At 47.3% G+C, this 23,605-nt stretch overlaps 1 protein-coding gene across 1 annotated transcript; it reads right to left on the bottom strand.

The window, feature by feature from the left end:
- Window positions 1-11,613: 11,613 nt before the first annotated feature.
- LOC119293163 (histidine-containing phosphotransfer protein 2-like) lies at window positions 11,614-14,604 on the bottom strand. Its single transcript, XM_037571718.1, has 6 exons — window positions 14,433-14,604; window positions 14,211-14,326; window positions 14,055-14,123; window positions 12,876-12,947; window positions 12,399-12,471; window positions 11,614-11,963 (listed from the first exon to the last, which is right to left on the bottom strand). The coding sequence occupies exons 1-6, from the start codon at window positions 14,490-14,492 to the stop codon at window positions 11,805-11,807; spliced, it is 549 nt and encodes a 182-aa protein (XP_037427615.1). The 5' UTR covers window positions 14,493-14,604; the 3' UTR covers window positions 11,614-11,804.
- Window positions 14,605-23,605: the final 9,001 nt, after the last annotated feature.

The following is a 23,605-nucleotide window of genomic DNA, read 5'->3' as shown; positions in this document are numbered from 1 at the left end:
CCCTCTTCTTTGCCCTCCACCACCCCCTTCCATTAATGATTTCCCTCTTATCCTCTCCCTCTCCTCCCCTCTTCTCTTCTCCTCTCCCTCTCCTCCCACTCTCTCCCTAGCTAGATAGCTAGTTAGAGCTATATATCTATAGAAAGGTGCTCGATATCCCTCTTGACACATAGGTGAGCAAAAAAAGTGTTTGTGTGGATAGTACCGAAACTATATATATATGGGCGATATGAGAATATACCGAATTGTGAGTGGCATAATTTGAGTTGCCTACATTGTGTATTTGATGAAATAATGTGGGTGACATTAGTTGCCTATGTTTTGCCGAAATGTCGATTCAATTCCGTTTCGGCGAATTCTAGGCATGCAAACTCAATATGTCCTATGTTTAGGGAAGGTCATGCCGACTTTTTGTATGGATTTGATCCATGCATGCATATATACGTGGTTATAATATTTGCTCCTCTCGCAGGTGATCATGAAGGTCAATGGAAGGATGGTGGAAAGATACTGGCAATCCGCTGTGGATGACATGTATGAAAAAAGACTGAGGGATATTTTATGCCTGTGTCGAAAATGCAAAGGAAGAGTCACGCTCGACCCCTTTGAGGGTGGTAAATTCAACGCGCACCTGCTCATGCATGGCCATACTCGGTGGATAAGTGAAAAAGAAGAAGAAGATGATGAGGAGGAGGAGGACGTCGACAGGGCAGGAAATAACGACATGGGGCCACCAGACGAAGAGATGACCGATTATGTGCCCGAAGAGGAAGACGGCCTTGGAAATGTCGATGGCGAAGAGGCAGTTCAAGGCGGAGAAGACGCGAACACGCCACCGTATTCGTCGCTACTAAGTTCAGCCATGCGGGACCCGCATGTTCGAGACCTGCTTCGCAAGAAGACGACTAGCGACAGAGCTGCTTCTAGAGAGGAGGCCAAACTGGCGCAACTGGAGGTAGACTCGATGACTCCTTTGTATGATGGTTGCAATAATCCCGAGGTGACCCGCTTGAGTGTCACACTAGAACTTCTAAAGATGAAGGCAAAAAACAAATGGACAGATACAAGCCTGGATGAGCTTCTGAAGTACCTAAAGAAGGTTCTTCCCGCGGGAAGCATGTGTCCTACTAGTGTCGAGGAGGCAAAGAAAATCGTGTGCCCTCTTAATCTGCCACATATTAGATATCATGCATGCATCAATGATTGCATCATATATCGGAACGAGCATGCGGAAAAAACCATCTGTCCAAAGTGCAATGCTTCACGATATAAAAAGGCCGGAAAGAAAGCTCCACAGAAAGTTGTATGGTACTTTCCGATCACTCCGCGTCTACAGCGGTATTTCGTAGATCCTAAGGAAGCAAAGCTTATGCGCTGGCACGCGGAGAGGGTGAAGCCAGATGACGGAGATGAACCGAAGTTGAGACACCTCGCAGATGCTAGCCAGTGGAGAGCATTAAATGCTGAATTTGAATTTTTCGCAAATGATCCAAGGAACATCATGCTTGGCGCTAGTCGTGATGGCATGAATCCATTTGGCATCCAGAACACCAATCATAGCACATGGCTCGTGTTTGTATGGATGTACAACCTCCCCCCCCCCCCCATGGTTGTGCATGAAGGAAAAATACATACACATGGCTATGCTTATTCAAGGGCCAAGACAACTGGGAAATGATATAAATTTGTATCTCGGGTTACTGAAAGAGGAGTTACAGACCTTATGGACAACGCCGGCCAAGACATGGGATGCAAGCAAAGGAGAGTATTTCTACATGAGAGTCGCGCTGATCACGACGGTGCAGGACTATCTCGGTTACGACTATCTCTCCGGCCAGGTGTGCCACGGATATTGCAGATGCACGAGGTGCATGGATGATACAACTTCTCCGCAGCTATCGAAAGATGGCGGGTCTTCGAAAATCGTGTACATGGGGCATCGAAGATGGCTCGAGAAGGATGAACCATGGAGAAAGTGTGGAGATCTATTCAATGGTAAGGCTGAGCATCGAGGTCCTCCACGTAAGCGTAGCAGTGCAGAAATATATGAGTTATTGAAGAACTGGTAAGAGTGCCCCTCGCCGGGAAAGATGAAGAAAAAGGCGCCGGAGCCCCTGCTGAAGATATGGAAGACAAGATCTGTTTTCTAGGACTTGGAATACTGGCGCATACTCGACATGCCTCATAGCCTCGATCAAATGCATATCACAAAAAATATCCTTGAGAGTTTGCTTGGAACATTGATGAACATGCCGGAGAGGACCAAGGATGGGCCGAAGGCAAGAAAAGACTTGGAATATTTGAAAATCGGGAAAGATCTTCAAATGCCTGGTAAAAGGTTGTCAGAGGAGACCAAGACGGAGACGGAGATGGAAGATAGGGGCAAAAAAGTAAACAAGAAGGAAGAACAATATTCCCCCCCCCCCTCTTGCTTCACCTTAGATCCGAAGGAGGTCGATCAATTGTTCAAGTGCCTTGCCGGAATCAAAGTTAGTTCCGGATACTATGGGAAGATAAGCAGATATCTGGACACTAAGAAAAAAAAGGTTCAGTGGGATGAAGTCTCACGACTGTCATGTGATGATGACGTAGTTACTCCCGGTTGCACTTAGAGGGATTATGGACACACATGTGTGTGAGACGCTTACTGACCTATGCCACTTTTTTGATGCTATCTCTCGAAAGTCGATCAGTGTGAAGCAACTCCATAGGCTACAGGAAGAGATCATTGTCATACTGAATGAGCTAGAGATGTACTTCCCGCCCGCGTTCTTTGATGTCATGGTGCATCTATGTGTCCACATCGTGGACGACATCATCGACCTAGGGCCTACATTCTTGCATAGCATGATGCCGTTCGAGAGGATGAATGGGGTAATCAAAGGATTCGTTCATAACATGTCCCGTCCAGATGGAAGCATAGCCCAGGGATATCTGACCAAAGAGTGCATCTCTTTCTGTGAGAGTTATCTGACCAAAGACCTTGTTGTTGGTTTGCCCAGCAACGCCAGCTAGCACTAGACAGGTGCCTTTCCCTCCCCTCCCAAGTGTTAGTTAGCTTAATTTAATTGCTGTTAGTGTTAGTTAGTGTTAGTTAGCTTAATTTAGTTAGTGTTAGTTATTGTTAGTGCTGATAGTTAGTGTTAATATTGATGCATGTGTGCTACTGCTGTTTATGAATTTTAGTTAGTGTTAATATTGATGCATGTGTGCTGTTGCTATTGATGCATGTGTGCTACTGCTATTGACAGTAAATTCGGTTAACTGAATCATGCATGATTCAGTTAATTCAGTGTGTGTGTGTGTGATGATTTGGCTGCTATTGAGATCTTCTATGTAGTGAGATCAGTTTTGCAGCTTATATTGATGATTTGGCAAAATATTGACCTAAGTGACCTATGTTTTGCCGGAAATGTTGATTCATTTCCATTCCGGCAAATTTCAGGCGCTCTATATGTGCACTTTCTAGCAAAGGTCATGCCGAAATTTTTTGTGAATTTCGGCATGACTTGTGCTAGAAAGTTGGACATATCGAGTGCTTGAGATTTGTCGCGACGGGAATGAACGACATTTCTGGCAAAACAAAAGGTCGTCACTTTTTTGTCATTATTCACTTTATTATATGAAGCTCGATAATTAAACGACTACGACATTGAACCCTAGGAAACATGACCGACACCGATGAGGTCGGAGGTTCTCACTCCCAATTAGGTTGAGCACACGCCTACCTCGACTTTTTGGCGGATCAGGAGAGACAGGAAGCTGGGTGTCCAACGATGACGACGGTGGTGGCGCTGGCGCCGACACTAATGCCACCAACGACACCGGCACTGAGAATGGCGCTGATGATGTTCCTAACTATAGCACGGAAGGTGGGACCTCCCAAGCCAGTGAGGGAAAGAAGGAAAAGAGGACACGACACCGAAATGAGCTCGGCACCGGAAGACTGGTGGTCACGGCGGTGCACCCTGGCGAGTTCGAGACAATAGAGCCACGAGAAGTGGCAGCATGTTACGGCAACCAACTAGCATGCATCCTACGGGATACCGCTAACATCAACACCACAAAAATACGGAAGAATGATTAGTTGAAGAAGCTGCTTCTAACTAGGTTGCACGCAGGATTCCTGTTCGCCGGTCGTAACGATGAAGTCGACCCATGGGATGATCATGCCATGAAAAAAATCAACAACAAAGCCCTAGGGAAGTTCAACAACGCATTGAGCGCTTGGAAAACTAGGGTGAAAAAGGCGATTCAGGTAGACCATGAAACCTACGCCGAGATTTTTGCAGACAATCTGAAACTTATGATAGAGGACTTTGAAAAGTTCAAGGAGACTTGCAATGAAGAAGCTGCCAAGGCCAGGTCGGAGAGAGGCAAGCAACTGCAGGCAAAGAACATGGGGAACCACCGCCTTGGAAGTTGTGGTTACACGGGAAAGAGGCCCGTGTGGGCTAAGGAGGACGCAGAACGTGAACGTCAGGGGATCCCAAACCCATTGGCTGAGTTTACCGACCAGCAGGAGCACGACTTCATCAGGGCCCGATTCTCGTGGGACCCCAAGAAAAATATATTTTTCACCAACGGGCCGACTAGGAAATTCATGAGAATACTGGTAATTATCCTTTTACCACCTTACATATTAGCTTCTGATCAATGAAGTCTACTACATTCTAGTCGCATTCGTAAATGATTCACGGTCAATTTTGCAGAGAGAGCAACACAAGCTTGCGGCGGCCGAGAGCGACTCGTCGACTCAGTCGACTCAGTCGTCGGCGAAGTACAAGTGGGACACTCCTTTCAACCAGGCCATGAACATAATGATGGGACACCCGCCCGGCCAGCGGCCTCAATATGGACGTGTGCATGGTGCCGGGGATGGGGCCACTTGGAAGTACTATTATAGCGAGGACCCCGAGGCTAAAAGACAGAGAAAGAAGTTCAGTCAAGTGACTATCGACGAGAAGGTGGCGCGGGTGATGGAGAAAGAAAAAGCTGAGACCAAAGCTGAGATAACCGTTGCCTGTAGATCTGATTTCGTGGATGCCTTTACAACCTTGATTCCAACAGTGGTCACATGGGTGCAACAAAATCCAAATGCGCCACCAAGTGAATTTCCCATGCCTAGCTTCACCGGGAGCAACTCAATGAACATCTCAGCCATACCCGTACCTAGTATGGAAACCGCACCCGCACCTCCTCCAACACCTACTCCTGCGCCCAGCTCTCACAGCAGCCCTAGCTCCGTCTCTAGCTTGAATGTCGGGCCGTCAACATTGGCTGAGCTCGACGCCCTCACGGTAAATATGCGTCGTCGCACCTTCATAAACTAAACTAATTAATTAATCTTCAGTTGCCATTCTTTTTGGATCTTTGACGCTGCACGTATATGTCTTTGTAGGCCAACTCCACTCCGTGCACCCTCCTTTACAACATGAAGGGCGGGTTAGTGGATGTGGGGAAGGGTACTATAGTGAAGCCTAAGGATTGTTTGTTTCACCGCCGGCAGATGCCCGATAACGCCTTAAGGGTCTCCGTGGAGAGTGTGAAAGCGGGCTATGAGGGTCTCCCTCGCCCGATACAAACCGATGGAGAGGATGACGAGACCCCCACGCAGCTTGGCCAATGCAAAAATTGGCCGATCCTATGGCCGAAAAATTTTCTTTGTGTCGAGGTGGCCGGAGCACACCAACGGGACCTCATGAAGGTATGACCACAACACCACCTACACAAGTACAACCATTGTCTGTGCTGCTTGCTGAGATCGAGAGACATGAGGAAGGAGGGCCAACCGTTCCGCCGGCAAATGATGCCATCTGCCCCATGGAAGAGGATAGGGATCATGACATGGAGGATGCCGACGATGACCCTAACCAGTATTTCAATACTTCCTTTGACAACGAAGTAATAACGAGTCAACCATATGAATATGAGATGCATGTACCAGAGCCGGAATGTCCTCGGGAGTGCAAGAAGTCTTTGTTCATGCAATCCTCACAGGACACGCCTCCAGATGCCGGCTCCACCCAAGCTCAACTACTTAGCCAGAGTCGTCCAATGCTGAGCCCGGCAACACTAGGGGTGGTGCTCAAGGAGGGTCTGACAGACCCACCAGCACCTCAGCCCACCAAGAAGAAGCAGAGGAAGAGACCGGCGGCAAGAAAATCAAATAAAGCTGGCAATGTTGGTTCTAGCAGCCAGCTGCCTTCGACCAAGGTTGACCAAGTACCAATGAAACAAGCTCCATTAATCCATGTCGCAGGAGAGCCAATGGTATCGGCGAATGCACTAGCTGCCATAGAAGGGGATCTTAGGAGACTCCATGACCATGTGCTATCGACAGAGAGAAGCCTCCTCGCCTTGGATGATCCAGGATACCCACTTTATACGGTTCATGTGACGAGCAGTTGCAAGATGTATGTCCACACATGCCCCGTGGACCTCTTCTTCCTGAGGTTTGATTACATCTTCCAGATGATTCAAATGAGGACACTCGATTTTACGTTCGTCCGCCTGTATGCGCTGCACATGAAGTACATCCTCAGGAGAGAGCAAGTCACCGGTCTTGCGGTCACGGACCCATACTACATGCATGAGGGCTTCTTGTCAGTCAACGACGCCAACCGTCAATATGCGAGTCAGTACATCGAAGAATTCTTGGTCAGCAATAATGACAAAGAAACGATTCTCCTACCTTATCATCCCAGGTAAGTCATCCGCGGATAGCACTATAACACATACATCCTTTCGTTCATTTCAATAGTTACTTTGCACGCATAGAGGCTAAACTTGATCGTGTATTTTGCGCAGCGGGGGGTGTCGTGCCGTTCTCATTGTTCTTTACCCGCGTTACTCCCGCGCTCTATATTTGGACCCGTCGAAGAACATACAGAAGAAAGATTACACACACATAAAGTATGTTCTGCACAGAGCTATGCTGGGCTTCAGCATGTGGAGTGGCTACATCCAACACAAAAAAACAAATAAGGCCGGGATTTGTTTCACCAACAAGACTGACTTCTGTTGCATCCAGCAACCGGCAAGAAGTGAGAATGATGGATTCTACATCATCCATCTAATGATGGAGTACAGAAGGGATGTGCAATCACTTTGCATGAAATCTTCATCCGATACCCATATCCAGAGATGGGCCGAAGCCTTTGGAGCCGTGCCGGATAATCGACTTCGAAATGATTTCTACCGGATCCAACAAGAAATTGCGTCCATCATCATCAAAGATGTCCTCGAAGAGAATGGGATGTTCTACGCCGGCCCAATATCACGAGCTGATGTCCGAACCGCATTGCCCTACAGCGTTAGGACATGACGCCTTTCACTAAGCTTGGGTCAGTCCTCCCGGATATAGACAGATGGGAACAGTGCACTGCTTAAAAACAATGTGTCTGTTTAGTTACTTGTTACTTTCTGTACGACGAAACTTCGAATCTCTCAGTACGACGAAACTATTAGATGTATGGTGCCGCGCTCTAGTTAATTACTTTCGGTACTATAAAATTTGTTAACTATGTTTACTTTATATGTTGCTTCTATTTCATAACTGTTTTGTTGAATTCGCTTCATGGTATATATATGTGCATCTCTGACAGGTATATAGATCAATGATGCCGAGGAAGTGGTATGCCGTGTATGTAGGGCATGTTCCGGGTGTGTATGATGAGTGGCCAGAGTGTCAAGCCCAAGTCTCTGGCTTCTCCGGTGGAAGTCAGAAAGGGTTTGATAGCAGAGCGGAAGCCGAAGCTAGTTACTTGATATTCATAGCAAACCAGGGGATTCAGAACCAGCGCCGCTACAAAAACTACTACATAATACCGCTTTTGATCATCGTGATGGCTCTTATCGTGTATGTCTTAGTTTAGGTAGATGATGAAACATGTGTCTACGGTGACAATGTACGATACATGTCATCATTATAACTTGTATCGCTATTTCGAGATTATGATGAGATCGACATCATTTGTGTTGAAACTATGTTGATATGATGAGACTATGTTGTACCACTTCGATTATGATGATGAGACATTCCTTTTTCATATAGTTACAATGTATGTGTATGTTGTAACTATATAAAACATGTAAAAATACGAATACAACAACATAAAAAAAAGAAAATACTAGCAGTAGCCTGGGGTATTGGAGTAGTTGTAGCGCTGCTTACCAGTAGCGTTTGTTTGTTGGGCCACGCTACTAGCATTAGCAGTAGCGATGGGCAGAGGCGCGCTACTGCAAGATACAGATAGCAATAGCGCTAGTTAAAACAAGCGCTACTGCTAAAAAATAGCTGTAGCACCGTAGCAGTAGCGCAACCACCCGCGCTACTAATAGCCAAATAACCAGCGCTACGGATAAGGGTTTTCCTAGTAGTGGTGATGATGAAGAATTGGATTTCAGGAGGCACTAAAGGCCCTCTACTGCAATTAAGAAAAGATATGGGGATATTGGATCTCCCTGTCGGATACCTCTGTTGTGTTGTAATTGATCAAGTCTCTCACGATTAAAAAGAACCGAGAAAGATACTGTCTGAACCATGCCCATAACTATTTGTACACATTTAGGAGAAAATCCCAATTTCAACATCATGGCTTTAGAATAGTCCCACTCCAACCTATCATATGCCTTCCTCGTATCGAGCTTCAAAGCATAGTAGCTACTAACTTTTTCCCTCGCTGCATTTCATGAAATGTAAGCACTCATATGCACTAATAATATTATCCGTGATCATTCTTCCAAGGACAAAAGTTGATTATTACCCGATACCCGGTATTACCGGATACTCTCTCAAACCCTTTCGGTGACCCCGAAACGCCTACGGATATTTATGAAACAATTACACAAATATATTATCATCATTCCCGTCCTACTAACACTCAGCAGATCTTGGTTTCCTTAAGCTTGTGACCCCGTAGGTTCGGTAACTCATAGACATGAACGAAACCCCTTCGTTCAATGACCGATAGCGGAAACGTGGACGTCCATATCGATCCCTATGAGCACACGAATGATATTCAAGTGAATATTTGGTTATCATGTGATGTTCCCTTTTCTTTGCAATATTTCAAAAAATTCGGGAGACACTGGTATCCTCCTGAGTCATCACATGCTCACGATATCGTTATCCTTGTTACCGGTTTTGTTCTTCTTTCTCGTTGTCGTGTTTCGGCATCCCCGCGACGTAGTCACCTGTGTTTGGACAGACGATGATTGATACCATCCCACCGATAGGGCCCTAAGAATATATCTCCATCATCATAGGAGCAAATCCCACTATCGGGCTATCTAGTCCCTTGTCAAACTTTCTGATGAGCCTATAAGTTGTCATTATGATCACCATGTTACAGGTGACATTAGAGCAACCCCAACGTCCACCGTAGGGTAAGAAGTGATTACCATACTCTCATGGTCTAAGGAGAAAAATCACACGTTAACACTCTAGGTTATTACAATTGATTACAGACTATATAAACTCAATTCATTACACACAAATTTGGATCGATTCCATATGATCATTCTTCTAACATCATACTCTGAATGTTGTTTTACGACTATCATTACACTTAACGATATACTAAGAGTTGGAAAACATGATCACCAACAACACTTGAGCCAGTCTTAGAGGCAAGACTAGGAACCTATTCTTTACCGTTTATCATTCCACACGTGCATATGAGTTTTCCACTGAATCGCTTATTCCAGGATCATAACAGTTATAGCATGAAATATAAACTCTTAATTATGAACATGAAATTATAATAATACAATATTATTGCCTCTAGGGTATATTCCCAATAGTGTTCTCTTGTTGCTGCCGATGCAAAGTCCACCAATATCGCGTCATGATCTGAAGTCGTGACTGTCAGGTGAGTTTAATGAGCAAGTGAAACACTCACTGGCAGTCCGTAGAAACCAGCACTCGGTCTACGCGCACCGTTGTGAAAGTACCACCTGTAACCTTCATCTCGAAGGTCCGGCCTAAGTAACCCAAATCTAGCATCATGCAAACATAAAACTTGTCTTGAAAATCTTGGATCTGCACACTGCTACGTTGTCCAACTCCTTCCTGCTCATCCGGATGTAGAACTTTGTTGGAATTGCCCAGGCAAAGCCATGGGAGATTGCTGGAAGTACTAATGTTTTTAATAGTATCCCATGTTTGGTGCCACAAGTGGGTTTGAGCTTCACCATACACTATTGTAACTCTCCAAGGATCAAGGCTTGGTTCAAGAATGGAGCACTCGACATGATACATAAAGTAACCAAGAATATCGATTTTTATTCATTATTCTAGAAAATGCCAATACCGCCACTTCTTCCCTGGCTATCAATCGCATATCTATTATCATACCCTAATGTTCGTGCTAACGATTCTACCCTCGAGCCTCCTGCTAGGTTTCTACTATGTAGAGGATGGTAGGGCAAATTTCCTCATGAAATCAAAAAGCTCATAGACTATCGCGGCTCTGCCTGCACCGCAACAATTCCAGCAGAAGACACACATTGGACATGGTGGCACTCCTCCAGGGAGCCTAACAATTTTGCCATTGGGTTTTTGTGTTGCCACCATTCTTCTGCAACATGTTCTTATCTGCTGCAATTACTTGTCCTTGACCTCTTTTGTTCCTGCCGAGACGAGGGGCTCAATGGGATTTGAGGGGAAGGTAGCGTCGGTGTTTTGCCTTGGGCCGACACAGGTGTTATGGCTAAATCAGCTACCACTGGATCAACTCTCAGTGCGAGCTTTGAAGCTCGTTTTTTGTTCAGTTCGGCCTTGTGCATGTAGGCATCAGGGTCCTCATACTCTGATTCCCTGCTAGCATCCTCTTGGGTGCGCCCTGTCTACGACCAGTCCTGCCACCGTGGCCACGACCTCGCCCTCTCCCTCCTCCAGGTCCTCTCCCCGCTCCCTTGAACCAGCTAGCTCGCATATTTTTGAAAACTAGGGCCGACGGTGGATGCACTCCATCCCGACATTCCTTGTACATGTGGCGCAAATAATCACAAACCTCGCATCAATCTGGTAGCCGCTCATATGCGACTGTGAAGACTTATCTCTTCTTCCCCTTGACAAGAGTGATTGCGTTTTTAGCGGTTTGTGCATGTTGATCTTTACTTTGACTCTAGAGACATTACCCTCAAAATCATGGTACTTAGGCTCCGCATAGATAAATTTGCCAACCTTGGATGCAAGGGATTTGAGCAGTGGGGTAGCTATCTGGTAGATCATGAATTTGATCCAGATCTCAATAGTGTCCAAGGCTATGGTTGATGGTTTAATGAATGCATCATACGACGCCAAAACCATCGTGTTGCCTCGGTAAGTCCAGAGTCCATCGTCCATGACTCCCTCCTAGTCGCCCAAACAAGAAAATTGCGGAGTATGCTCCTATAAAGAGTATGCTCCTATAATATGTGGTATGCTCCCCTCTGTTTTGCCCCTCCCCCGGTTACAGCTCGTGGTGCCGTCGTACTCTTATAAGAAGGCCATATTGAAATTTCATACTAAAACGACATGATTAATATGCCCAAATATGGTGATTGGCTACACTCTGGGTACAACAACCAACAACCAGACTTGCTTATAGAGAAAAACAAACAGAAGAAACAGCAAAACAAAGTCACTAGAGGACCAACCAACCAAGTATAGGTTTTGTAAACAGCCCGTAGGCAGGGGGCAACACATCCACGGTACTCTAGAATATGGACTTCACACTGACATCAACACAGGACAACAATTTTCTTTCACAGGTTTACGAGCCCAAAGTTCCGACGCGAGAATATTCATCTAAGTTTTATGCGCACCCTCTAGTGCTAGACACCCTTTGAAAACCGCTACATCTGCGGAGACACATGGACCACATAATGCAAGGGATCGCATGGGGCCACGTTCTTCCCCCTCCACTTGCCGCTACATAGGAGTCAGGACCACATGCCGCGATCTCCTCTTCGAGCTGCAACAAAAGATGAATAATAGGTCAATGATTAAGAGAAGTACCTTCCAAAAAATGATTAAGAAAAGTCTATGGCACATAATGGTGCTCAAGTCACATGGTTTCACTAATCAGCCATGTTACAAGTTAGCTAGTTTCTTATTTGGGCTTTTGCTAAAACTTAATTTAAGCTGGGAAACAGAGAATTTCTCCCACTTTTTTTAGCTACCCTGTGCATCTACCAAACATGATGACAAAATTACCACATAATCATTTAACAGCTAAATGAGACTTTTCGGTACCTCAAACTAAGTGCTCCAAATCTAAATGTCAAAAGAATTAGATTAAGGATTAAAGATTGTTCCCTTTTCTCTATCTTAATATGACCAATCTATGGGTTATGAAACTAGTAGAAAGTTGGTACTAAAATCCAACATTAGGCATATAAGGTGCTACCTGCATCATGATCTCCAACTCATGTCGCACAATATAGAACTCATTCCTAACAAGAGCCAATGACACGAGACACCTGAAATAATGCAAAAATATCACATTGTCAAATTCTGAAGAGGTTAACAGAATGGAGATGAAATGGTTCAAAAATTGTAACCCTATATTTCAAAAAAAGAAAAATATCTTGCCATATAAGAATTTAGTGGTGTGTGCTATAAACAAAAGTCTAGAGCCAATAAATTAGAAGAGAACCATCAAAGGGTAGCATATTCAGATAATGAACCGAGTAATATGAACATCGTGATTGCAGATGAAGTGAAAAAGCAAATCAGGTTACTTCTTAACAACGTTAGATTGGTATGAGCTGAAAATAACGACAGAAAAGACAACATGAGCTGTCAGGTTTACATAGAGACATTGAAAAACAATGTTGCGGATAATTATTGTGTAGCAATATTAAATAAGCTATTGAGTTCTGACCCTTGTTTGTATTGTATAGCATAGAAATTGCCGAAGTGCATGCAGGCGAGGTTCACTTGCTGTGCACCAACACTGAAACATGCAAAAAAAATGCAGATCAGGAAATTAGGAACTTATCAAACTTATTATAAACTGAGATGTCAACTGAATAATATTCTCAAGGAGCCATTTCCTATCATGATTGTCAACTCCATAAATTGTTTGATGAAGCAGAAAAAAAAACACCATTGCCATTATGTGCAATAGCAGATCAGTAGTACCAGAACTATTTAGAAAACGACAAAGTTTTTCTTGCTGAACCATGAAATTGTCATGAATACCGACAATTCTGCTACACGAGACACAACTACAATCAGGTCTTCTAATTTTGGATATACGACATCCAAATGACGTCCATGACGTACACACCCTGTGCCTAACAAATCTGAATAGAAACAACAACGTTCCAATGGTGAAACAGAAAAAATGGCCATTGGCATTATGTAGAATTGCAGATCATTAATACCGGCCATGCTTGTAAAACAACAATTTTTTTCATTCTCAACCTAGAATAATGGCATTGCCCGAAGAACAGACACGATAGTAGAACAAATGTTTGCAAAACGACAAAAATTCCCCTCGCCAAGCTATACGATTTGATTAACATTGGGAAGAATACCAACAATTTCGTTACACGATATATGACTAAACTCAGCTCTTCTACCTATGGCTATATGACGCCTGTAAAACGACACAAACCTCAATTGTGCGGCCGTGTCATGAGGTACACACCCCGTGCCGACACATCCAAATAAAAAACAACATCGATGTCGTGGACAAACTAGAAAAAAATACCATTAGAGATACATAGAATAGCATATCATTAATACCAGAAAAACCACCATTAGTAATACACAGAATAGCAGATCATTAATACCAGGAACATTCCAAAAACGCCAACAATTTATCCTCATCATAACATTGATATTAATCAGGATACCCGTAACTCTGTTACACTAAACGCAACTAAACTCGATTCTTCTAATTACGCCTATGGGGCAGTGCAGCCGACAAATAAGAATCCTTTGCCCAGTATAATAAACAGATCTGAATCGCACGACATTGACGCAGCAGGCAAACAAACATAGAGTTAAAAATAAGCAGGTGGAAGAGAGAGAAAGGGTTTATGATGGTCATCACCTGGAGGTGCACCGCATGAGCTGCTGCGTCAGGGCTTCCACCTCGTCAAAGTCCACTACCGGCTCCTCCCTGCGATTTCCAGAGCAGATAATTAAGATGAGCCAGTACCCGATACAGAGAGCAGAGGGAGAGATGATAGAGGGCGTGGGGGCGGACATCAGGAGGTCGATGTCGTCGATGATCTCAGAGGCGTCGTAGATGAAGAGGCGGGAGACCTCGGCGGCGGTGCCCTCGTCCCGCAGCTCCTCGAATGTATCCTCGTCCACCACACCCTGGATTGACGTCGACCACGCCAAAGCAAAGGCAAAGGCCAAGTTAGTCGTCCAGCCAAGCCAAAATCCAATACCACACGACTAGAGGGGAGGGGAAGGGCCTCACACTGGTGTACATGCCGGCGATATGGGCGTTTAGCTGCGCCCTCAGTGCTGCGGCTGCCATGGCAAGGCGAGGAGAGGTCCGGCGGTCCGGGGGACTGAGCAGTGGAGACGGGGGAATTCGGCTGCGGATGCGGAGTGAACGAGGATGGGTGGAGGAGCGGAGGTTGTATAGCTGGGCTCACGAGGGTCTCTCACGTAGGCGTTTGGCAGCGAGTGCTCTACTAGCTGTACTGCGTTGTCGGCCGGGCGCCATTAGTTAGCTTGGCAACAGCCCGCTTGCGTACTGCGTGCGATGTATCATGCATGCATGCATGGAGCCACCGGTTGTGTGTCCACGTGTTCATGGAAGTGAGCGTCTGTTTCAACTTTTCCTTTCAACAAAAAAATTTAGTCCCTCACAATCTTATCTTATATTTATATTTACTAATTGGAGGCACCAAACGAGGCATCACGTTAATCCTACAAAACTAACAATAATAACCATCTGATCTCAGCATAAAATATCTACAGCCGTTGGATGAAATCACTAAGAGAGTCCTAGCAAATTATCCCACACGTACGTCTCCTTACAAGAAAAATAGTTCTTTGTATGGAACCCAAATAAAAAGGGTCACGTTAATCCTATAAAACTAATAAAATTAACAATCAGATATCAGTATGAAATATCTGCAGCCGTTAAATGAAATCCCTGAGAGTCCTAACAAATTATCCCACAGGTACATCTCCTTACAAGAAAAAAGAGGTCTTCGTATGGAAACCCAAAGAAAAAACAGGTTTCCCCGCATGGCCGCATCTCTTCTGCCAGCGCCGCTCCTCCTCCTCCGCCGCCTCTCCATGTTCTCCTATATACTGCAAGGTACGATCCCTGATGCAGTCCATCTTGAAGATAATGAACCAATTCAATCTGTACTCATTGCCCTTCCACTCGAGTTTTGATATCTCTGAAAGATTTAGGAATTGTTGCCACACTTGGGCTTTTCCATTGCATGTCAATATATAGACAGATTTACAATCCTAACCATAAATGGGAGATCACAACAATGTCGATTCTCCTCGATTTAGGGAATTAGGAGATATGTCGTGATACGTGACATATTAGTCTAACACTCCCCCGCAGTCACAATGGGAGGAGAAGGGACGTTGAGACTGGACAGAAAATCCAAAAACAACGGCGACAGGAGACCCTTCTTCAAGATGTCGGCGAACTGTCGTGACGAGGCAACATGAAGCACACGGACCTGACCCATGGCAACACGATTGCGAAAGAAGTGGAGATCGATCTCGATGTGTTTGGTACGCTGATGTTGTACTGGGTTCGTGGACATGTAGACGGCGCTGACGTTGTCGCGGAAGACGATCGTCGTAGGAGGAGATGGTCGATGAAGTTCCTAGAGAAGTTGTCGAAGCCAACTCGCCTCAGCCACGGCGTTTGCCACGGCGCGGTACTCGGCTTCAGCACTCGAACGCGAGACTGTGTGTTGCCGCTTGGAGGACCAAGAGATGAGGTTATCTCCAAGGTAAACACAGAATCCCGATGTTGACCGCCGAGTGTCTGGGCAGCCGGCCCAGTCGGCGTCGGTGTAGGCGATCATGGAGCTTGGTGAAGTCGAGTAGAGATGAAGGCCATGAGAGAGCGTGCCCTTGACGTAGCGCAAGATGCGCTTGATGGCGACGAGGTGTTGCTCATGTGGGTCGTGCATATGAAGGCAAACCTGTTGAACGGCATACGCGATGTCTCGGCGCATAAAAGTGAGGTACTGGAGAGCGCCGGCAAGACTCCGGTACTCCGTGGGATCGGCCACTGAAGGACCGGCAGTAGCAGCGAGCTTCGGCAATGTATCAACAGGTGTCGTGGCCGACTTGCAAGCAGTCATGTCGGCCCTGTCCAGAATCTCCGCGGCGTACTTAGCTTGCGAAAGATGCATGCCGGAGGAGTCGCGGGTAACCGCGATGCCGAGGAAGTAGTGGAGGATGCCCATGTCCGTCATGGCGAACTCGGCGCGGAGAGAGGACGTGATCATGTCGAGCAAGTGAGTCGACGAGGTGGTGAGGACGATGTCGTCCACCTAGAGTAGGAGGAAGGCCGTGCCTTCCGCACAACGGAGGACAAACAACGAAGTGTCCGAGCATGAGCACATGAAGCCGGTCGAAGTGATGAAAGCAGCGAAGCGCTGGTACCACGCACGAGGAGCCTGCTTGAGACCGTAGAGTGAACGGTTCAGCCGACAGACGTGGTCGGGGCGACTGGAGTCGATGAAGCCAGTGGGTTGACGACAGTAGACAACCTCAGCAAGAGTGCCATGCAGAAAGGCGTTCTTGACGTCGAGCTGACGAGTCTCCCAATTAAGAGAGAGCGCGATGGAGAAGATGACACGCACGGTGGCCGGTTTGACAACCGGGTTGAATGTCTCGTCGAAGTCAACACCTGGCTTCTAAGAGAAACCTCGAAGCACCCAACGAGCTTTATAGCGATCGAGGGAGCCGTCGGGCTTGAGCTTTTGGCGAAAAACCCACTTGCCGGAGACGTTGTTAGTGTCCCGAGGAGGAGGCACAAGATCCCAAGTGTTGTTGCTGAGGAGAGCGTGGTACTCCGCAGTCATAGCATCGAGCCAGTTGGGATCCTTGAGAGCTCCACGGGGGGAGGTGGGAACCGGTGAGTACCTGCTGATAGACGAAACATGTAGGTTAAGCCGCTCGCGAGGCCCCTTGTGGATGCCGGAGATGTTGCGCGTGCAATGAGTGGGTGCAGGAGGGGCGCCCGGTGAGGGAGGTCCAGGTGGTGAGGGTGGTGCGGGTGGTGAGGGAGGGGCGGGAGGAGGGGAGAGTGGTGGGGTGGGTGGAGGGGTAGTAATCGAAAGGGGTGGGACAACTATGGGTAGGTTGTCGCCATCGGCGAAAAAGTCGTACGTTGCGGCATTGGTAGGCTGTTGGGAGGCAAAGGGAAAGATCATCTCATCGAATACGACGTGATGAGAGATGATGATGTGGTGGGTAGTGAGGTCCATGCACCGATATCCCTTATGATGAGAGGAATAGCCAAGAAAAACGCAAGCACTCGAACGCGGCGACAGTTTATGTGGCATAGTGGAGGCAGTGTTGGGATAGCATAGGCAGCCAAAGATGCGTAGTGACGAGTAATCGGGATGGGTGTTGTGAAGGGCAAAGTATGGAGAGGGGGAGCTAATTGTTTTTGTAGGAAGACGGTTAAGGACGTGAGTGCCTGAAATAAGAGAGAACACACAATGTCATTGACAGTGCGAATAATGCGTCCAGCTTTACCATTTTGTTGGGATGTGTATGGGCAAGAGAAGCGAATGTGAATGCCGTGCGTGACGGCGAGAGAGTGAAGTTTGTTATTGTCGAACTCACGACCGTTGTCACATTGTATGGACACGAGAGATAAGCCAAACTGAGTGTGAGCGAATGCGCGAAAAGCGGAGAGCGAGGCGTAAGCATCAGATTTTTGGCGAAGCGGAACAGTCCATAGAAAATGAGTGAAATCATCAAGAATGACTAAAAAATATTTATTGCCAGAAACACTCAAGATCGGTGAAGTCCAAAGATCACAATGGACTAACTCGAATGGACGAGTTGTACGAGTAGTGGAAGAGGAAAAAGGTAAACGTCCATGACGTCCTAGTTGACAAGCATGACATAAAGTGGTTTGATTTATTTGTCTAATACAAGAAAGAGAAATATGTTGCGAGAGGTGACGATAGGCATCATGGCCGGGGTGACCGAGGCGACGTTGCCACACGTCATGAGGGGTGGTGAGCGTGGCGAGGGCGCGAGGAGGCGGAGGACATGTGAACGTGTAGAGCTCCCCTGTACTATTGCACCGAAGGATCTCGCGCCGGGAATGAAGGTCCTTCACAGACAAACCAAAAGGGTTAAAAGTGACGATGCAATGATTATCAGTAGTCAATTGACGAACGGAAATAAGGTTTTTGATAATGTTAGGTGTGACTAAGACATGACGTAAGTGAAGAGGTCTATTGGGAAAGAGGGAGGGAAGGGAGGAATGACCGGATGTGGTGACGGGAACGGTGGAACCGTCGCCGACCACCACATGACGATATATAGGATGGGGAGAAAGAGATGATAAGATACCGGCATCGGAGGAGAGGTGGGCGGTCGCGCCGCTGTCCATGACCCACTCGGGAGAGGGTTGCTGCAACGTCATGTTGGTGAAGTGTTGAGCGAGAGCGGCGATGTCCCATGATGGTGCCGGCGTTGGTGTTGTGGCGTAGGGCAGCACGGCGCTGAACGGAGCTGCGCTATAGCCACCGTAGGGTGCGCCGAGGGCAGCCGGGGGAGCGGCCATGTAGGCGTGGGCGCGTGATCCCAGACCCCGTCCAAGGATGCCGCCGGTGCCGCCGGTGCTGTTGGGGCGCGACTGCATGGGCCACATCTGGATGGCTCCTATCCAAGGGTTGAATGGAGTGGGCATTGGAGGAGCACCGCCGTCGGAGGACGACCCGCCGCCACTGGGAGGAGAAGGGACTGGTCCTTTGGCGGCGTAGAAGGCGGAGGCTGAGGTGTTGGTGGAGCGCCGGGAAGTCTTCATCTCGTGGAGCAGCAGCATGTTGCGGAAGTTGAGGAAGGTAGGGAACGGCGTGAGGAGGGGGCGATGTCGGCAACGCTGTCGAAGTGCTCGTGAAGGCCCTTGATGACGTTGGTGACGAGCTCGGGGTCGGAGACGGGGGCACCGACCTCGGCAAGAGCGTCAGCCGCTGTGTTTTGCAGGTGAAGGTACTCGGTGATGGACCGATCCTCCTGCTTGATGTTGTGGAACTCCTCAGCGAGATAAATCTCGCGGCTCTTTTGGTTGTCATTGAAGAGAGCGAGGACGGAGGTCCAGACCTTGTAGGCCGTGGCGGTGGCAGGGTCGGTGGGCATGACGAGGTCGACAATGTCCATGGCCATGGAGCCGTAGAGCCAGCGGAGCACCAAGACGTCGAGGCGGAGCCATGTTGGATCAGTGGAGGGCATCTCGGCGGTGAGGTGGTCCTCAAGGGCGTAGGTGGTGATGGCGATGTTGAATAAGGTCCTCCACTTGGGGAAGACAGCGCTCTTGAACTCGAGGACGATGGGGACGAGAGAGCGGACGCTTGGGATGGCGGTGGCCTGCGTCCAGAGGGCGGCGTTGGGATGGGGAGCAGGTGGTTCGGAGGGCGCCATGGGAGGGGAGGGGAGGGAGGTGTTGGCCGGCGGTGCGGGAACAGGGTCGACGGCGCTAGGGTTGGAGGGAGCGGAAGTGAGAGGATTTTCTTAGGCTAATACCATGAAAGATTTAGGAATTGTTGCCACACTTGGGCTTTTCCATTGCATGTCAATATATAGACAGATTTATAATTCTAACCATAAATGGGAGATCACAATAATATCGATTCTCCTCGATTTAGGGGATTAGGAGATATGTCACGATACATGACATATTAGTCTAACAATCTCCTTTTATTTCAGGTTTCCGAATCCTAGATGGCCTATGCATATGTGGATGTGTATCCATGGTAGTTTGAAGGAGGGCGCACCTGCCGGTGCGCCATTGATATTCGAGGGCGCACATGCCAGAAGGTAAAGGCAGGTACATGCCGGTAGCGGTTCATCATCTGCTCCTGCTCTATTTTTTACAGGAAATTCTTATTTCGGGGGAAGGTTCTATATTTTCTAGACCCTCTCCCCAGCAGTGCAAGCGGCTGCCTTCCTCCAGATTTCTTTTGTGATTGGGCAACGATAGGCGCCGGCGCATCGGCCGAAAGTTCGGCCGGTCGCTTGGTAGCCGTACGATTTGCACGCCTCTAACCGTTCGATTCTCCCCCAAACTCGTCTCCTTCCTCGCGCAGGACGCGCGCCCCCCCTGTGACCCACGAGATGCATAATTCCCCGCCTGGTGATGGACACGACGGCCATGTACGTCGAGTTCCACTCGAGGGATGCCACTGTGGCTGCTAGGGCACGCCATGGTCATGGGAGTCGAGCTCCGCGAGGGATGCTGCCGTGGCCATGGGCGTCGAGCTCCGCGAGGGGTGCTGCCACGGCCATCGGCATCGAGCTCCACAAGGGGTGCTGCCATGGCCATGGCCGTCGAGTTCCACGAGGGCTGTCGCCATGGCCATGGGCGTCGAGCTCCGCGAGAGGTGCCCGATATGGTTGCCGGGGCACCACCCACAGTAGATGCAGCTCTGCTGATGGCCGGTTCCAGCTTTTGACGATGCCCGTTGCAGCTTATTCGGCGAAAAAACTTGTCATCGTTGCCGGCGGTTGTATCTTGCCATTGTATCATTGCCGGCAAAAAAAGAATGGATGTAGCAAAAATTATTGCTGGATGTACCAAAAATCTATTACGGTTGCAGCAAAAAAGTCATCGCCACCGTCGTCAGGTCACAGCTCAGCCTGAACATATGTAGCAAAAAGTGAAAATGGTTGTAGCAAAAAGCGACATGTAGCAAAAATGCGAGGTCGATTGTGCATTGCAGCAAAATGTGACACCAGTGGCAGCGGTATGCGATGTCGTTTGTAGCAAATTCCGACGCCGGTTGAAGCATGTAGCAAAAATAACGACGTCGTATGTTTTCTTGGAGGAGCGTTGCCCTATCCTTGCCGTCTCATGGCCGGTCGCAGGCTCCCCGGGCACCGGTTGCAGCCTCCTTCCCAGACCTTGTCTCGTCTTGGACCATGGCTTATTTGAGAGAGAAGGAGAGATGTTTTGGGGGATAAGATGTGCGGAGGAGGAGGACTGGCAGCAGTCGGGTAGTCCCCCTGGCTCGGCGAAGCACACAGCCGGCAGCGGCCGCCGGTAGGCAGCAGCGCAGGGAAAAGGAAGAATAAAAATGGCCACGGGAAAAGATGTGTCTGGAGGTAGGGGATGAAGGCAGCAGTTAGGGGAAGATAAAAAAGGGAGGAGTGGTGGTCCACGTGGGGCCCAACAATAACAGGAGTCTGGCGCGGGGCGCAGCTTGGGCGGCGCTAGCGTGGCTCGCGACCGTCCGAAGGTTCGGCCGGTGCCCTGTCCTGAAACGTTTCCTTTTGTGATTGCCTAGCATGTCGTTTGACTCTTAGTTACAAGGATTACGTGATATCAATAGAGAACATCACACGTGAAACTTTTCCTACCCGCCATGGCGACAAGTATGTTGATCTATGTTGCTAACTTAATGGCGACGATGGTTGTGTTCATGTTAGTAATCCCTGCGGTGGCAACGTATGGAGGTGTAAACATATGAGCAGATTAATAATCATCCATATGCATGGGCAATAGATTGAGAGCAGCAACTTCCAGGTCTGAACATGCTCCCCAAGCAATGGTTCCCAATGGTAAGTTTCCACTGACTATTCATATCTTAATTGTAGGGAGTTGGAATTACTGATCTCACATCGAAATACACAGCACCAAACACACAGACACACACACACATAAGAAGCTAGAGGAGTGCCCTTCTTTATCAATTATTAGAATTAATGGATAAACGTACTAATATTTGTGTATCTGCCAAATTTCTACCTACTTAAAGCAACATGGAGTGATTTGGTGAGCTCACCTAGCTAGGTGCTACTTGCAGAAATCGAAGAAAGGCAGACATCTGGTGACTTCTAATAATTATAGTTTCATGAAACTAGATCACTGTCAATTGTAAATTGTTAGTTTTAGTTAAAGGCCGTGAGACACTTCCTTGAACAAATATTAGATTCATCAAGTTTCAGGTACGGCTGGCTTAAGTACCATGCATGATATTATTTCCACTCGATGAGAGTTACTATTTGTAAATTATTTTTCATTAGCTGGTGATATGTGAAAATTGGTTCAATAATGGCCTCCTGGATCCTACTCTGACTGATGCGTGTTCCTCTTACACAGGGCACATAATCCTCCTCTACTGCCTTGATTAGATTATTAGAGGTGAGAACTATGCACAATCTCCCTATGTACTAGATGGTTGCGTTTTTTAATCTATCCGACAGGGCGCAACAAAGACCATAGGTTCAAATATTCATAGACAAATGTGATAATTGTTGTCAAGTGACTGATTTTGTCGCAACCAATTTTGTCCTTCATAATTAAATTTTTAGCTGTACACTTGAGCTAAATTGTTGTCAAGTACTCATCCGTTGCTTTGTTCCTCAGGGTTGCAATATTATGGTTCCTTACTGTCGAGTCAAAACAGATGTGTACAGTTGAGCTAAATTTTATGTTTAGATCTAGCATGCAAGAGGAGGTACTCAATATCGATTACAGATGGCAATGATAACAGTATCAGCTCAATCATCTATTTTAGTCGACTGCTAGCATATTCAGTACTAGAAGGATGAGAGGCCCTCTGCAGGAATTGAACGGCGATCGGCCCCTACTGCTGGCATGGGGCCTCCTGTACAATATTGTGTTGCTTGCTCGAGGCTTGGAGGAGGTACAGTACTGATGTTCCTCTTTGAAGCAAGTATGGTTGTGGCCATCATCGCTATGGCGGCACAACGTTTCGCATCCTGGATTCCATTCAAGGGCATAATGCTCTCCTCTACTGTCCCAATTTAGCACAGTATCCCTAATTCCCCTCTTCCCAGGTCTTTTTTCCATCCTTTTGAATTCATATTACCCCCAACGGACATGATGTATCATCAGGAAAGATTGCAAGCAGAAGGTAGATGATGTTTGTCAGGCGCGTGAGAACTGAAAATCTTGGTTTTTCTTTTGTGGATACTGCAGGAGAGCGCTACATCTGAGCACAGACATAATTAATAGTGCATAGTGGTGTCCTAGTGTGGCTAAACATTCAAAAAGACCAGCTAAGCATCATTGGCTTGCCAACTTTTACCTGACCAACGAACTAATACTATGTAGGCTCATCGAACAGCGCTTTGAACTTTCTTCAGGATTCGGCCCGAACTATTCGGCAGATTTCCACGCTTTACGCATCCGTTCGTCACTTTCTTCTCAACTATTCCAATTAATTTCAGCAAACAGAGGCCGTTAGGTCAAAACCGCAGCGCACGCCCAGTAGTTTTGAAGCAAGGCGAGAGAACTTTAGCTATGGGGTTACCTAACCAAACATGGCGGTCAACCCCTAGGGATAAGGCATGCTTCACGAGTTTGTGAGCTTCAACATTCAAGCTCCTAAATTCATGGCTAATGTACAATTAGTAAAAGTAGCCTCCCGATCTATGATCTCAGTTATGATT

The sequence above is a fragment of the Triticum dicoccoides genome, chromosome 4B (assembly GCF_002162155.2).
Source record: "Triticum dicoccoides isolate Atlit2015 ecotype Zavitan chromosome 4B, WEW_v2.0, whole genome shotgun sequence".
Taxonomy (NCBI): domain Eukaryota; kingdom Viridiplantae; phylum Streptophyta; class Magnoliopsida; order Poales; family Poaceae; genus Triticum; species Triticum dicoccoides.
This window is presented reverse-complemented; position numbering and strand designations above follow the sequence as displayed.